This window comes from Spermophilus citellus, assembly GCF_964194105.1.
Source record: "Spermophilus citellus genome assembly, chromosome: 5".
Taxonomy (NCBI): domain Eukaryota; kingdom Metazoa; phylum Chordata; class Mammalia; order Rodentia; family Sciuridae; genus Spermophilus; species Spermophilus citellus.
In genome coordinates this window covers 98,750,154-98,766,278 of record NC_138186.1, presented here as the reverse complement: position 1 = coordinate 98,766,278, position 16,125 = coordinate 98,750,154, and the positions used below count along the sequence as shown (strand labels likewise).

The 16,125-nt window shown below is 35.5% G+C and overlaps 1 protein-coding gene across 1 annotated transcript in view; it reads left to right on the top strand.

Annotated features, from left to right (window-relative positions):
- The window catches only part of MDN1 (midasin AAA ATPase 1), a 146,706-nt gene that overhangs the window by 25,593 nt on the left and 104,988 nt on the right, over nucleotides 1-16,125 (top strand). Inside the window, exons 8-15 of the mRNA XM_081296059.1 lie at nucleotides 2,721-2,824; nucleotides 4,966-5,080; nucleotides 6,655-6,848; nucleotides 7,588-7,669; nucleotides 9,146-9,241; nucleotides 10,652-10,764; nucleotides 12,015-12,163; nucleotides 12,909-12,969. Of these exons, the coding sequence (XP_081152185.1) occupies nucleotides 2,721-2,824; nucleotides 4,966-5,080; nucleotides 6,655-6,848; nucleotides 7,588-7,669; nucleotides 9,146-9,241; nucleotides 10,652-10,764; nucleotides 12,015-12,163; nucleotides 12,909-12,969 (914 nt within the window). The remainder of the gene's footprint in view (nucleotides 1-2,720; nucleotides 2,825-4,965; nucleotides 5,081-6,654; nucleotides 6,849-7,587; nucleotides 7,670-9,145; nucleotides 9,242-10,651; nucleotides 10,765-12,014; nucleotides 12,164-12,908; nucleotides 12,970-16,125) is intronic.

Sequence of the window (16,125 nt, the reverse complement as noted above, 5' to 3'; positions counted from 1 at the left end):
GAGCTGACTTCTATCCATGAGAGTTTAAAAAAATAAAATTGAAATATAAATAAAACTAGTTTAAAAGTACTTGTTGATTTTATCCTTTTTTGAGTGCCTGCCTTCATGGACAATTTTTTTTCAGATATCACATTATCTGGAAAATCATTAGACCTGTAGATTTTGGAATTAGAACCAAAGAAAAGTAAATAAAATGAAGGATATTTCATGTAGGCCATAATGATGCATCTGTTCCTGTCCCACACCTTAGTACATTTTTGTGTTGCCCAAGTCCAGATTAAAGATCAAATTAACAATTTCTGACTTGGTCTTCCTTTTGCAGTGCTTAATAAACATTAGGAAATTCTTATAGTTCGAGTTTCATTTTGTACAGATCATTTTCCTGATAACACATTTGTTTCCAGGAGGTTTATGGTTTAATCATTTTTGGATTTCATTATCATTATAGTGAAGTTGTATTTACTTAAGAACATACAAGGATCCCTTGATTATTATTTTGTTATTTTTAGAACTTCTCAACAATAGTTGACCAGGTTACCTTGTGTGTGCTTGTGCACACAATTGTAAATCTGTGGTTTATTTTTTAGATCTCAGCTACAGTAGTTGTAATGCTAACTTTGATGTCTTGCCATCTGTTCTAGTATTTCTATGATGCTCTACTGTTAGTTCTTTGGGATAAGTATTTATGAATCTTCAAACTGAGTTTGTCTTTTTTTCCCCTTGTATTGGGGATTAAACCCAGAGGCACTCTGCCACTGAGCTATAACCTAGCCCTTTTCCTTTTTATTTTTTGAGATGGGGTCTTGCTAAGTTGCCCAGGCCTGTGATCTTCCTGTCTTGGCCTCCTGCGTAACTGGGATTATAAGCATGCACCACTATGCCAGCTAGACTTGTCTTCCAATTATCATTGTAGAAGTTAATATACTGAATATTCTTAATCTATGGACATTTGCCTATGCCCAAGTAATTGCTTTGTTTGTTTTCTCTAAGTTGCTGGATTATATGCTTTGCAAATATTAAAAAAAAAATTGTTGACATACTCTGCCAAGTTTACTAGAGACTTAGAAGGCTCCCCCCCCCCCCCGCCCAACACTGTAGTGACAACTAATTACAAAATATACACTGAAACATGTTAACAAAACTACAGGTTGGAAAAACTATTAAGGAAAAAAAAAAGAAAACAAAACACATCTCTTGCCTAAGGGAAAAAAGAAAACCACAAAATTTTGTGTGGTTAGGCTTAGGTTTTCTTATTTGTTTTTCTTAACAGTGTTGATCCAACCTAGGGTCTCACACTTGCTAGGCAAGTGTTCTGCCACTGATCTACATCCACATTTCTGACCCATTAATTTAAAGTTACCTTTTACAAATATTTAGGATGATTTTCTTTAGTTTCAAGTTTTGGAATATCCTGGAATTGCCCCTATATTCTTTTGTGCTTCCCTTCAGCTTCTAGCTACGTATGAAATAATTTTGCTAAGAAAAATTAGTACCTGCTAAATTAGAACAATCCTCTTTGGCCCTCTCTTCTCCCCCCCCCCCCCTCTTTTTTTTTTTTTTTTTAAACAAACTTCCCCTGTAAACCCATAAGCTCCATATGTCTAATTGACTTTCTTTAAAAAAGGAAATCTCTTCTTGGGCTGTGTTTGGTGGTACATACCTGTTGTCCCAATCTCTTAGGAGGCTAAGGCAGGAGGATCACTTGAACTTTAGAGTCTAAGCAATATAATGAAACCCTATCTCAACCAAAAAAAAAAAAAAAAGAATTCTACTTGAATGTCCCATAGCCAGTATAAATTCAAGATGTCCAAATTAGAATAGCCTTTTCTGCCCTGCAGTTAATATGCCAGAACCTAGAATCATCTAGGTTTTTTTCTTTTCTCATTTAATTTCCAGATACGTTATTCACTGTCTTCTTCTTTCTATCCCACTTCTTTCTTATCCTGCTCTCTTCTCTTCTATTCTACTGCCTTAGCACTAGGCTTCTCATTTTATTTATCTGTCTAGCATGCCTTTGTAACATAGTGTGTTTTCTCTGAGTAACTCTTATTTCCCCTAGGCTGATCTCTTTTCAGTTTATATTCCACATTGCTGCACAGTTCATTTTTTTTTTAAATAAAAGTTTTTTCTTAGTCTAAAATATTCTTGATACTTATTTTTGTCATGAAAAAGCTCAGTCTTTTTAGCCCAGCATTGGAGGCTTTTTATTCCCTATGTCTGAACTTTACCTCTTTATCCGGCTCCATTTGCACATTCTTTCCCATCCTTAATGCCATTGTTTATGCCATTTCTTTCCTACCAAATGTAGCTATTTCTTCTCATACTGAGCAAATAAGATTACTTTGGGGACAGCTTCATTGTCCTGCTTCTAAATCGGTTCATATCAGTTCAGAGCCACCGTTTCTTTTCACATGTCACCTTGTATGTATACCCCTGGAGCCATGCTTATCGTCTCCCATCAAATTTTAGGATCTAAAGTCTTAATACTGTTTGTATCATTGTATGTTGCTTAGTTCTAATCCACAGAAGGCACTTAGTGAATGTTGCATGAAGTAAGTGTTATGCTGGAATGTAGGTGACTTGGACATTCCCACCTGCATTTGATCCTAGTTTCCACCATGAGAACTGAAGTTTCTTATAAAGATGTGTTCCTCATTTGGATTGTTTTGGTTTTTGTTACTTGTCTTAATATCTGTTTATCAGTGGAGTTTGTGATTTAGGTTTCAGTGCTGATCCCACTTTTGGAGAATGGACAACTCTTGATTCCTGGCCGAGGGGACTGTCTGAAAGTGGCTCCTGGATTTCAGTTTTTTGCAACCAGGAGGTATGTGCTATTAACCTTTGTTTCAACTCTGCAGCCTCTTTATCATGTGTCTTCATGCTGAGTCTAGAAACCTTGGTATAATTATCTGAACCTATTTTAAGCAGGGTTAATTAGAAATGATGAGAGAGCCAACTTTCTCATTCCTGATTTTACACACATATATAAGTCATTTTTATTTATTTATTTATATGTGGTGCTGGAGATCGAACCCAGTGCCTCTCATGTGCTAGGCTAGTGTTCTACCACTGACCTATAGCCCCAGCCCTCATTCCTGATTTTATTTAATGAAGATAATTAATTTATAAAATGAGCTATTTGTTTTTTCAATAAAAATAGTCAGTTTTAAACATTTTATCTTGTTTTCAAAAATAATCAGAGGTGAGATTATCGTCAGATAGTTCTGAGTCGAGTCCTGACACTGACATTTAGTACCTGCGTATGCCTTCTAAACAGTATGAATATATTGAGGCTAATCATTTCTTTTTCAAATAGTGTGATTTGCATTACCTATCACAGGGTAAGCACCCAATTAATGGCTAGCCATGATGATGAAGATGATGTTATGTAGATTTTAAGCAATTAAAAAATTTAATTAAATATAGGATGGAAGAAAAAATAAAACAGCAGATTTGGTATGTTTCTATCCACATTTTAAAATACCAAGAAGGCAACAGTTTCTTTTTTTATGCTAATGTACTCCTGCTTCTGCAAGGTCTTAAAATACCCACAAATGAAACTAACATTATATATTTAATGATTACATTAGTGTTTGCCTGAGTAAAGATTGACTCCTAGATGAAGTATGGGGCTAACCTAACTATACTCAAGAAGCACCTTGCCAGACTCTGTTAACACTTTTTTCTTTTTTTCATGGTGCTGGGGAGGAACGTAGGGCCTCGAACATGGTAGGCAACTGAATTACACCCCAGTCAACCTTATGGTTTTATTTATTTTTTTTGTGTCAGAGATTGATTCCCCAGCCCTTTTTATTTTATTTATTTATTTATTTTGTGATGGGGTCTCATCAAGTTGCTTAGGGCCTTACTCAGTTGCTAAGGCTGGCTTTGAACTTGTGATCCTCCTGCCTCAGCTTCCCAAGTTGCTGGGATTACAGGTATGCACCACCAGGCCAACCCCTATTGCTTTTAATGTAAGTTGATTTAAATTACACAGATAACGAAGTTTTTCTTAGAAAGTCCCATGACATCATGTCAGGCAATCTAGATATCAGACAGACTTAAATTCAGCTCTTAGTCCTATCATTTATAGTTGTGGTTGGTGAACAAGGGATTATTACTGTTCTTTTCCATATACATTAGAAGAAAATAATGGCACCTCTCTTCAGGACAGTTGTTGTGAGGATCAAACGGCTAATGTGTAAGCATGTAATTTGTCCAGAGTGTATGTTAAATACATAATCCTCTCTTCTTGGGAAAATTTTTATGATTTTCAAGTATGGTAGCTTCTGGTAGCAAGCAGTGAATTATTGTTAATGCTATAGTTCTTGGATTATGTTTTTCTGAAGGTATTTATGCTTAAAGGATGAACAGGTCATTGAGATCAAAACACCTCGTGGATTCATTTACATTGATTTGAAAACAACTTTAAACTCTATCATTCCTCCTTAGGAAAAGAGTCAAATATGGGTCAACTATTAGTCTTTTGTTGGTCATCTACCCTATAGGTAACAGAGTAGTATCTGGCACTAGGAAGGATTAAGAGTATTTATTCATGTGAGGTAATGTCCAACAAGTAATAATTGCCTTCTCATCTGCAGTTTACTTTCTATGAATTTAATTAGCTCAGTAGGCAGCAGGAGGTCTAAAGATATTAAATAAAAAATTCTAGATTTTATAAACAGTTCTTAAATTTTAAATAACTTTTATGGAATATTGTGTAACTGCTTTATTATTGCTCAGGTCATTGTTATTAATCTTCTTACTGTGAATAATTTGGGAATTAAACTTTATCATAGGTATATGAATATAGGAAAAAAACATGTGGTGTTTGGTACTGACCATGATTTTATGCATCCACAGTTGGTCTTGGAATGTATGCCCCACAGATAGGTTAGATCTACTGTAACCTAATTCAAGATTAAATTTCAAACGGCTGATGTGTAACTTTATTTTTGAATATAGACTCTTGACTTGTGGAGGTAATTGGTATCGACCACTAAATAGTCATGCCACTTTGTTAGACAAATATTGGACCAAAATTCACCTGGATAATCTGAATAAGAAAGAACTGAATGAGGTATGTGGTACTAGAAAATATTAATTTTTTTTTTACTTTTTATTATGAAAAGTTCCAAACTTACATGAAGTTTTTAAGTTTGTATAGGTTGAGCATCCCTTATCTAAAAATCTGAAATCCAGAATGCTTTATAATTTAGAACCTTTGGACATTGACATCATACCACAAGCGAAAAATGTCATGTCTGACCTCATGTGTTGGGAGGTAGTTAAAATGCAGGCACACTAAAGATACTGCATAAAATACTTTTAAGTGTATATGAAGCATCTTATTTTGTGTCTAGACTATTTTGGTCATTGAAACACAGAAGGGATATACCTCAATGATACATTGCTGCCCTAGCATGCATGAGACCCTGGGTTCCATCTCCAGTACTGCCAAATAAAAAAAAAGTGTATGTATGTGTATAAATATGACACTATTAGGCCTTGAGTTCTATATCCTTTATAAATATGTGGATATTACATATATAAATTGGAATCATAATGTTCTTCTCAAACTAATTTAAATGTATTGGATGGTTAATATTTCAAATGTATATGTAGTTTCATGCCTTCTTAAACAAATTTGACTGTTTCATATCAACATAAAGGCTTGGAGCTAATATTATGAATTCCAAGTATAATACTGCAGTAAATTCTCAGCAGTTATTGAAGTGAATGGGACTTAGATCTTTTGCATTATGAATTCTTTTTAAGTTCCATTGCTTTTTATCAGCATTAACATTAACTTGTGGCCTTTTGAAAAACTATTTTTCTATGTCCTCATAACTGCTTCTAATTTACTTTTGACTGAGAAAGTGTGTAATGAACCTTACTAGAATTGTTTGGAACCATAGTAAATAGTTCTTGAAGAATTCTTTATTCAGTAATTCCTTGGATACTTTTATTTTGGTGGCATTGTTTGGGGATTAAACTTGGGGCTTCATACATGCTAGGCAAGTGCTCTGCCACTGAGCTGCATCACCAGCCTACATGCCTGCTTGGGTTGCTTGGAGACCCTTTTACCATCTAACTTCAATCCTGAAAGCTATGTTATAGATGGTGAGATTACCAGATAACTGAGTTTGAGGTAGGAAAAAAAGCCATGGCATTTGAGTGGGCAGGTAGGACCTAAGGAATGTAAAGGTTTCAAGGTTTAAATTTTTATGCTTGGTAAAGATGACAAATTTCATAGAGAAATACACTTTCTGGTTAACTAGTGTCAGCAGTAGTTTATGTGTACATTTTATTTTATTTTTATTTTGTGGTACTAGTGATTAAATCTAGGCCTTAGGCATGCTAGGTAAACACTCTCACTAAACCCTGTGTGTACTATTATTTATTTATTTTTTGGTACGGGGGGTGGGTAGAATTCAGAGCTATATCCCCAGCATTTAAAAATCATTTTTTTGTTTTTGTTTTGAGTCAGGGTCTCACTAAGATGTTAGGGCCTTATAAATTGTAATTCTGCCTCACCTTCCCAAGCCTCTGGGATTAGAGGTGTGTATCACTGCACCCAGGGCTGTGTGTACTTTAAAAATTACTATGCTTGCCGTGAAATTTTCTTTCCTTTTTTCCTCCCTCTGTTGACAGGTTCTTCAGAGCAGATATCCCAGCCTGTTGGAAGCTGCTGATCACCTGCTTGACATTTATATTGAGCTTACTGGAGAGAAACATCACTCTCCAAGTGATAATTGTATTGAAAGTGAAGAGGCATCTGAGGCAGTTTCAGAAGCCAGAAGAGAAAACAAAAGACCTATCCTTGAGGGCAGAGAATTGTCTCTAAGGTATTGGACTTGACACTTTTTTGAGTTGTGTGTGTGTGTGTGGGGCGGTTTAGTTGATAATTTAAAAGCAACTTACCCTAAAAGATCTTACCAACTCGAACTAAATGGTTTTGAAAGACATACTGAGTTTGAAAATTAAATTTTCATGAGATCAGATCTTTTTCAGATCTATAGGTACTGAGTAGGAAGGCCTGAAAATATTATTTTTACCTTTAAAAATAACTTTTAAGGACAAACTTGATAATAACCATTAACATAATTCTTTAACTGGATTTCTTTTCTTAACATATGGGACCTTAAATTAACATTCTTGGATTTTGCTCCATATAATGAGTTCTGTGCCTCAGCTCTCCTCTTTGAAGGGTTGGACTTGCCACTTGGAGTTAGGAATAGATAACTCCCCTCATTTTATTTTATTTTTATTTATTTATTTATTTTTATGTGGTGCTGAGGATCGAACCCATTGCCTCACACATGCTAGGCGAGCACTCTACAACTTGAACCACAACCCCAGCCCTCCCCTCATTTTAATCAGAATTATTTGCTTCCTTCCTTCCTTACCTTGTCTGGCATGGATGGGGAAAAATGAGTGATAGGTTACTTCCTGCTAAGTTCTTACATCTAATACTTTTGTCTCCACATTACAAGAAAAAATGGGATACTCATTTGTCAGGTGTCCTTAACAAACTCTGATGTTTTTGTTCTAAGATTTTTTATTTCTTTTTTTTTTTTTTTAAAGGGATCTACTGAATTGGTGTAATAGGATTGCTCATAGCTTTGACAGTTCATCTTCATCAGCATCATTAAATATTTTTCAAGAGGTAAGATAAAGTCTTTGTGTTGATTGTCTCGTTGTTCTCCTCTGTATAGCTGCTGATTTTATTTCTGTCAGAATTTCTTTTGATTTGGCATGGTTTATTATCCTTAGCTAGTTAAAAGTGAAGCTAAAATTGCCTTAACTCTAAATGGGGGCTTAAAGATAGAGTGCTTGCCTAGCGTGCATGAAGCCCTGGGTCTAATCCCCAGCACTGCTAACAAAACAGGAATCTTAATTGGGCACAATAGATGTTTTGTAATTGTTTTATTTATTTATTTACTTATTTATTTATTTTTTTATTTGGTGAGGGCTGATGTTTTGTAGTTTTAAGACATTGTTACTAATTTCAAAAGAAGTATAGTTTGAGAGTGAAATTAAAAGGTGGAATGAAAGTAAACTCCAAAGTAATGGTAAGGTGATGTAGTAAAATATAGATTGTTTCTAAAATATGTATTATGCACCTTGCGTAATTTCTGAAGACTTTTGGATAAATTTGTGTTTATCTGATATTTACACTTGCCTCAGTGGAAATTTTATCTTTAGTATAGGGGAAAATGTGGGAATTATAAAGTATAACCTTGGTTTAAAAAAAAAAAAATGTGTTAGAGGGAAGACCTATTGAGTAATACTCTCTACCAGATTCCATAAGAACAAAGTAGGATTTATTCCCTCCACCATAAGAATAAAGATGATGCTGCCTGAAGATCTGTTGGCTATAACATTGACCAATTTTGATTAAAAAGTGTTCTGGTTTCTGACAGCTGGGATTGGGGAAGAGAACATGACCGGTTTGGTTTACGCTGTCTTTGTGTATAGTAAAATTTTTTTGAGTAGAAAGAAATCTCCTTTGGAGTGTACCCTTAGGCCACGTTGAACCCTGAAATGCTTTGTGGCAATCTGTTCTTGTCCTTCATTTTCCAAATTCTCCATTTTTCATCTCTTACAAATATCTGTTTCATACTTTTCTAATAAATTGAGTCATTGGTAAGATTCATCTTATTTGCTTTCTATTGTAAAATGTTGTGTCTATATAAAACTACTTATTGACTGCTTGCAGTGGACCACACGATCCCAGCTACTTGGGAGGTTGAGGTTCTAGGAAAGCAAGCTTTTGCTGTTGTGTCAGCACTGAGAGAGAGTTGTTTCTTCCATGAGCCACATACCTAATAATGAACACTAACTTGCTATTCTTTACATAAAGTTAAGATCTGCAAAATGAGTTAAGGTTTTTGTTTGTTTATTTCTAATTTTACCAGTAACTCAATAACAACATCCTCCATATTTGTTTGTGTGTTTTCTATTAGGTAAAGTCATATGTCCAGATTTGGCTCATTATTTATACCCCTTTCAGTACTGCATCAGTGTTCTTACGAATTTTATTTTCTTCCCTTTTGAGGCCAGGCAGGATAGGATGTTCTGTGATTAATGTATTGTTTTTTGTGTTTTAATCAGTTGGCATTTGCCTTGGTTATTTTAATAGGCTCTGGACTGTTTCACAGCAATGCTTTCTGAGCGCACAAGCAAATTGAAAATGGCAGAAGTTATTGGAAGCAAATTGAACATTTCTAAGAAAAAGGTACATGGTGCTATTTTTACTTCTCCTTTGAAAGCAGACTAGGGTATTTAGCTTGCTTATTGGTTTCTGGTCATTGCCTGGGATAACTTTTGCAATGTTGACTCCTCCGAGAATGTTGGTGTCATTACTGCCTTTCATGGATATAAATCTTCTCACATTCCCTAGTAGTTCTGCAAGTGTTTCCACATTCTTGAAGTCATTTTTCTTATGCACTGTATCACATGTATACCTCATTCTCCAGTATATTAATGACCATTCTCTGGTTATAGGCTTAGAACTGGAACTGTGTCTTAGTAACGTCTTTGTAGTTTGGTTCAGAGACCCCCCCACACCTTTTATTATTAATGTCCTCAAACATCAGGAGAGTTCAAAATAGTACCAATGAATACCTGTATACCCACTACTTAGGTTCATCACAGACATGGCTAATGTTTTACCATTCTTGTTTTATATCCAAATATTTATTTATGAAGGGCTGGCAATGTAGCTCTGTGGCAGAGCATGTGTTTAGCATGCACAAGGCTCTGGGTTCAACCCCTAGCACCAGATATATGCAAATGAAGTTTTTGGAGGAAAGAGCCCTTCAACAGTGGTAATGTTGTGGTTGGGGGCTGGAGAAATGTTTAGGGCTCATCTTGAGCAGATATTTGGCTTTCCTACTTGAATTATGACTGTAGCATGCTTCGTGTAAGGAACTGCAATAGTGGAAATGTTTCTTTAGCTTCTTAAGAAGTTGGGGTGTTTTGGGTAATAGAATACTCCACTGAGAGGGAATTAATTAATTAATACATATACTAATCTTAGTGGGCAAAGGAATGAAACAAACCACTTAGACTAATCAGTGTTTACCCTTTTTCTTTGGGGAGGGTTCATCTTCCCTGAGCATTTTGCCCCTTTTTTGCTTTTGTGAAACCTGAACAAAATCCAGCTTGAGTTATCAACAAGTAAAGAGATGGATGGCTAGACACCCAGGAGCGTCTTCCATAACTTCCTTTTCTGCTTTGACTAGTCAGATGAACCATGTTAGAAATTTAAAGCAGAGAATAGCATGGTTGAAGAGAAATCTACTAATTTTTTTCCCGTAAGTTAGGAGGTGAGGGGTTTTTTTTGTTTTTACTCTGTTGGGAAATGTCTGTCAGCAGTGTCCACTTTGGATATAGACAGAGGTTTATTTACATGAGTCAAAAGGACCATTTTATGGAAATACAGTCAATGTTTTAAAAAAAAGACATTGTCAACTCGGAAAATGAAGAAAAATCAACCTTGATTAAAAGCTAAATTGCCTATCTTGGAAGTAGAGTGTGTTTCCAGGTAGAAGGCTGATTAGAAGGTCACAGTGAGCCTCTGTGAATAAGAAAATGTTAAAGAGCATGCAGATTTTTATTCAGTTGAAATCTTTTCCTCCCACAGGCTGAATTTTTCTGTCAACTTTATAAACCAGAAATTCTGATCAATGAACTAGATGTGCAAGTAGGCAGAGTGCAACTTCTTCGGAAACAAAACGAGGCTGCTCATGTACAGAGGTAAGTGGGGTTCTAAACTAACCTATGTACTATGTGGTCATTAAGAATTGATAGAAGGTCTCGTCTTATCCTTTGAGCAGAATACCTTACTGAACTGTCATTTTGCCAGCATGGTATGTGGTAAGGAGCAGTGTTTTTCTAAAGTATGTTCTATGAAACTGGATGCTAACAGGAGGTGATAAAGGCCATTAGAGATGTGGACTAGCGAAGATGATCCTTGGTTTTTGCTCGCTGTAGTGCATTTATTGAAGCAGGGCTCAGGTGGAAGTCAGGCTTTGGCATTTGTCTATATTGAGGGCTGGGATTATATAAGATTCTGAGCTGGTAATATTTATTATAAACTTAATCTATGCCTGGCATTGTGCTAAGTGCTTTCATTTGCTTTTTCATATAGTGATTATAATAATTTTATAAATTATGATTTATAAACCTTAACAGTGACCAAAAATTTAGTGACTTTAAAGAACAGACATTATTCTTACAATTCTGGAGGTTAGAAGTCTGAAGTCAAGGTGTTGATAGGGCCATATTTCCTCCGAGAGGTCTAGGGAAGAATACTTTTTTGCTACTTTCTGGATGATTTTGACTCTCAGCAATCCTTGACTTAGGTCTGTATCCGTCTGATTTCTATCTCTGTTGTTACAGGGCCTTTTCCCTGCTATGTGTTTCTGTCTCTAGATTGCTTTTACAAGGATACCAGCTGCTGGATTTATTGCCCACTCTAAGTAGTATGACCTCTTCTTAACTTGGTTAAATCTTCAAATATCCTATTTAAAAATAAAGTTCCACAGATTCTGGATAGACTGAATTTAAGTGAAGACACTTAAACCCATTACAATTATCATAAACATTTTGTAGGTGAAAAAACTGAGGTTAAGGCAGGTTAAGTAACTTGTTCAAGACACAGCTAATATAGTGTCTTGTTATATAGATGTTTTGAATTTCCAGAGCCTAGCACCTTACCCAGGTGTATGACTCTTTAGTGTTTGTAGAGCAAATTAATTTTGTAATTCATATGTTGTAAGAATATTTGGTACAGCATGAAGACAATTACTGTGGGCTATTTCCTTATTCTTCTTTGTTGAACCTGGGAATTAGAATTCCTTTCAACACTAAGAAAAGCTTACAGCCTGACTTTTTTTGAGGGGGGGAACCTTCATCAATGGGGATCAAACCCAGTGTTGGTAAACTGTTCTACCACTGATGTATATCCCCAGCCTGGCTTTTAAACTCCTTTTTCCCATTCTTAGGGAGAAATTCACTTTTGCTGCTACACGGCCATCCTCTGTTCTCATTGAACAGCTTGCAGTGTGCGTCAGCAAAGGGGAGCCTGTGTTGCTGGTGGGAGAGACTGGGACTGGCAAAACCTCTACTGTCCAGTACTTGGCACACATTACAGGTAACTCCTGGAGGGAAATGACTGCCCTTAAGCATTTTGCAATGACTCTTTTTGTTTTTTGTTTTTAAACAGTCTAAAGATAACTAGAGTTTTAAAAAGTGACCTTTCTCCATGTGTGTTGTTTCCCTGAAATGACCACTATTAACTGGTTGGATTAATTTTTGGTGTGCAAATGGCATGTGCATAAAGATGGTGGGTTTTTTTTTTTTTCAGTTTTAGGTGGACACAACATCTTTATTTTATTTTTATGTGGTTCTGAGAATCGGACCCAGTGCCTCACACATGCTAGGCAAGCGCGCTATCACTTGAGCCACATCCTCAGTCTAGATGGTGTTTTTATACAGATGGAATTATACTCTACATATTACATTAAGTTAAGCAGATTGGACAATTTTTTAAATTTTTTAATTTTTTTAATTTGGCTTCTAATGGTCAAATAATTACACATTATGGACATTTACTTAGCCCTAATTGTAGACCTTGACTTAATGAAGGGTGTTTTCCTATGCATAGTTATCCAGATGCTATACCAGTAATGCCACAGTGAATGTGACTGTTTTATATCTATATGGAGATGTGAGAAAATTTAAAAAGTTTGTGGTCCCTGAAGTAAAATGAGAAGATACATGGAAATGCATATTAAAGATTTGTGCTATTCTATGTCTTTACATTCTTAAGATGTATACTGGATATTAATCAGCATTTAAAAGTTTGGAATAATTCTTTTTCCCTTTCTTTTATAAAGGCCACCATTTGAGAGTTGTCAATATGAATCAGCAGAGTGACACTGCAGACTTGCTTGGAGGGTAAATGTGGTTTGAAATTTTTTTCATGTTATTTTGTGTTTACTGTTTGAGGTAAGAAACACTATTCTCTTACAAAGCTTTGGCAGCCTGGGGAAAATACTCAAAGACTAGCACCCCTTGCTGCACCCCAGCACGGTACTTATTAGAATTTATTGAGAAGATCTTGGCTATGTAGATGATTTTTTTTCATTATAAAGGTCCTTGTTCTCAATGATGGATGATACACTGGAAGGGAAGAGGGAAGACAAACCAGACAAGTATATTAATCAGGTAGCATTTGTATATATAGTACAGTTGAACTAACGCATAGGTTTTAAGAACCTTTATGAAGATTTTGCTGTCACTCTACAAAGATGCTTCTACAGATCTTTTTATTTAACCAGGCATGTCTATGCTGTTTATTTCTTTTTTTGTATCTATATATGTCTTCGGTAATTTCCTACTTTTTTAATACTATACTAATCAAACACAGACAAGTTCATCTTTTCCTCTAAGAATTTATAATGTTCTGTCAGTCATTTCAAGTTATTGTAAATGTATTGAATACACAGGAACCCATTGGTGCCCTGATGCAATTGATATTATGAAAGATTTGTAACTAACGGATAATAAACTGGAGTTTCGTTTTGGTGCCAAATTGGTGACTAGAATATATTCGTTTTTTCTTGTTAGTAGATTAGCATGAGTTACCAAAAGAAAACTTTACGTACTCCTCAATTTTTGTATCGTTGGAAATTTCCCTTGTTTTCTCTATTCTCATATTAGTAGAAAGTAACATAAATCAAATCTTGTAATATATATCATAGTGTAGGTTGCTAGGTGACTCTCTTGTTTAAGAATCATTGTTTGTAAGATTGGAAGACCAAAAGTCTTTTTAGAAAAGGCAAGAAAGTGGAAAACAAAATTCAGGAGAAGGCAAGGAGACAGGCCAGAAAGGATGATAGTTCTGTCCCTAGTATGTGTGGTTAGTTCCATTTCTTACATTATTTACGTTAAATATATCTAGCATATATCAAGTTTTATGTTGGAAAAAGAAGATATTTATGGATCTAATTGGATTGGTTTACAAATCTGCATCTTTTAGATTGATTTTTCAAAAAACTATTATTATAGGTAAAGACACTATAAAATTAAGAGCCTTAATGGCATCAAACCATATACATTACTGAAAATTCCCTTCCTATGGTTGTTAGCACCCATTGCTTTTTAATTAGTGTAAGGATGATATGTTTTTTTTTTTTTTCATTTGATTTGTAATGAGGGGGGAGCAGATCTTGTACTTGGTGGGAAAATGCTATACAACTGAGCTACACCCCAGCCCTTTTATTTAATTTTAACTTATCTTTTGTCTTTAAAGTAGACTTCTGGCAGGCAGTATGTAGATGTTCCACATTACCTGTGTGCTTCAAGAAGCCAAATTCCAACTGAGTTGGAGATGGATGCAGCCTAAGTGACCCCATGAGAGGGACAGAAAACTTAACATCATTCCATAAAGAAAAAGTCTAGTACTAAAAAAGAAAAGTGTAAAGCTCAGGTTCATAGGGAAAGGGCTTGAGGAAAAGTAGTATCTGAGGGAAAAACTCTTGAGGAAAGAAGGAAGGTTCTCTTTGGAGAAGTTGGCAATGAAGGAAAAAAAAGATTGAGGAAAATCAAAGGTCATAGAAATAGAATGAAAATGTGCAACCTACATTTTCCTTGTCATGCATGGAACCATTCTTTTTTTTTTTTAATATTTATTTTTTAGATGTAGTTGGACACAGTTGCTTTGATTTTATTTATTTTTATGTGGTGCTAAGGATCAAACCCAGGGCCTTGCATGTGCTAGGTGAGCGCTCTACTGCTGAGCTACAACCCCAGCCCTATTGGAACCATTCTTAAAAGAAACTATACAGAAGAGGACAGAACTCAAATTAAACTCAGAACCTGACCATGAAATGAAGAAACAGCACTTATCATTTATTTTTATTACTTAGCATGTATTGTATTTTCTTTATATGTTCTGTATTTTGGAGAGTCATTTTCTTTAGCCATTTTCAAATGAACAGATTTTGACAGGGAGCGTGGGTACTGGGGATTGAACTACAGCAGTTGTTTACCTGAGTTATATCGCCAGTTCTTTTAAATTTTTTTTTTTTTAAGAGAGAGAGAGAGAGGAGAGAGAGAAAGAGAGAATTTTTAATATTTATTTTTTAGTTCTCGGCGGACACAACATCTTTGTTGGTATGTGGTGCTGAGGATCGAACCCGGGCCGCACGCATGCCAGGCGAGCACGCTACCACTTGAGCCACATCCCCAGCCCCAGTTCTTTTAAATTTTGATACAGGGTTTTTGCTAATTGTTGATGTTGGTCTCAAGTGATTCTCCTGCCTTAGCCTTCAAGGCACTAGGATTATAGGAGTTTGCCACCATACCTAGCTTCAAATGATCTTTTCCATGTAGTTCTAAAGAATACAATACCTGGTGACTTATTTTTCATAGAGGCAGGTGTCTTGGACCCACGTCAGTTTTGTTCCCATTGAGTATGTGTGTTGTGGTTAATTTGGGGATTTTAGTTTTTTCTTTTTTTGAGCTGTATGCTTTTTCTGTTCTTCTCTTTTGGGTACTGGGGATTAATCAAATACCAGGGTTTCATGCATGATAAGTATATGCTGTCCCACTGACTTAAATCCTCAGCGCATTTTTCTCATTGATTGAATCATATATTGACTTAACTGCTTCAGCAACTATGCTCAACTTTAAAGAACTCCAATTTTTATTAAGCCACTTTTTTCATAAAATTGATAGACAGTAATAGCAGTGCTTGATTAATATTAGTAATAACAGCTAACTCTTTGTGGCAGTCCTCATATGCCAAGGACTGTTTTGAGTCCTCTATATGCATTAAAAGAATCTGTGTGCTGCCTCCATTAGCTTTGGATCCCATGTTTACTATTTTCAGTACTAACAGTTTCATTTAGATGACGTGTATATTTTGTTCCATTTCTCACCACTTCCCATGTTGTCCCTTTAGTTCATCATCTTTTGCCTGGTCTAGTGCTTTGGTCTTGTTTCTTTGTTTCAACTTCTAACTTCCTCTAGTCTCTTATGCCATGTGGTATTTTTTGGTGTGTGTTCGTTTTGTACCATGGATTGAACACAAGGATGTTAACCACTGAG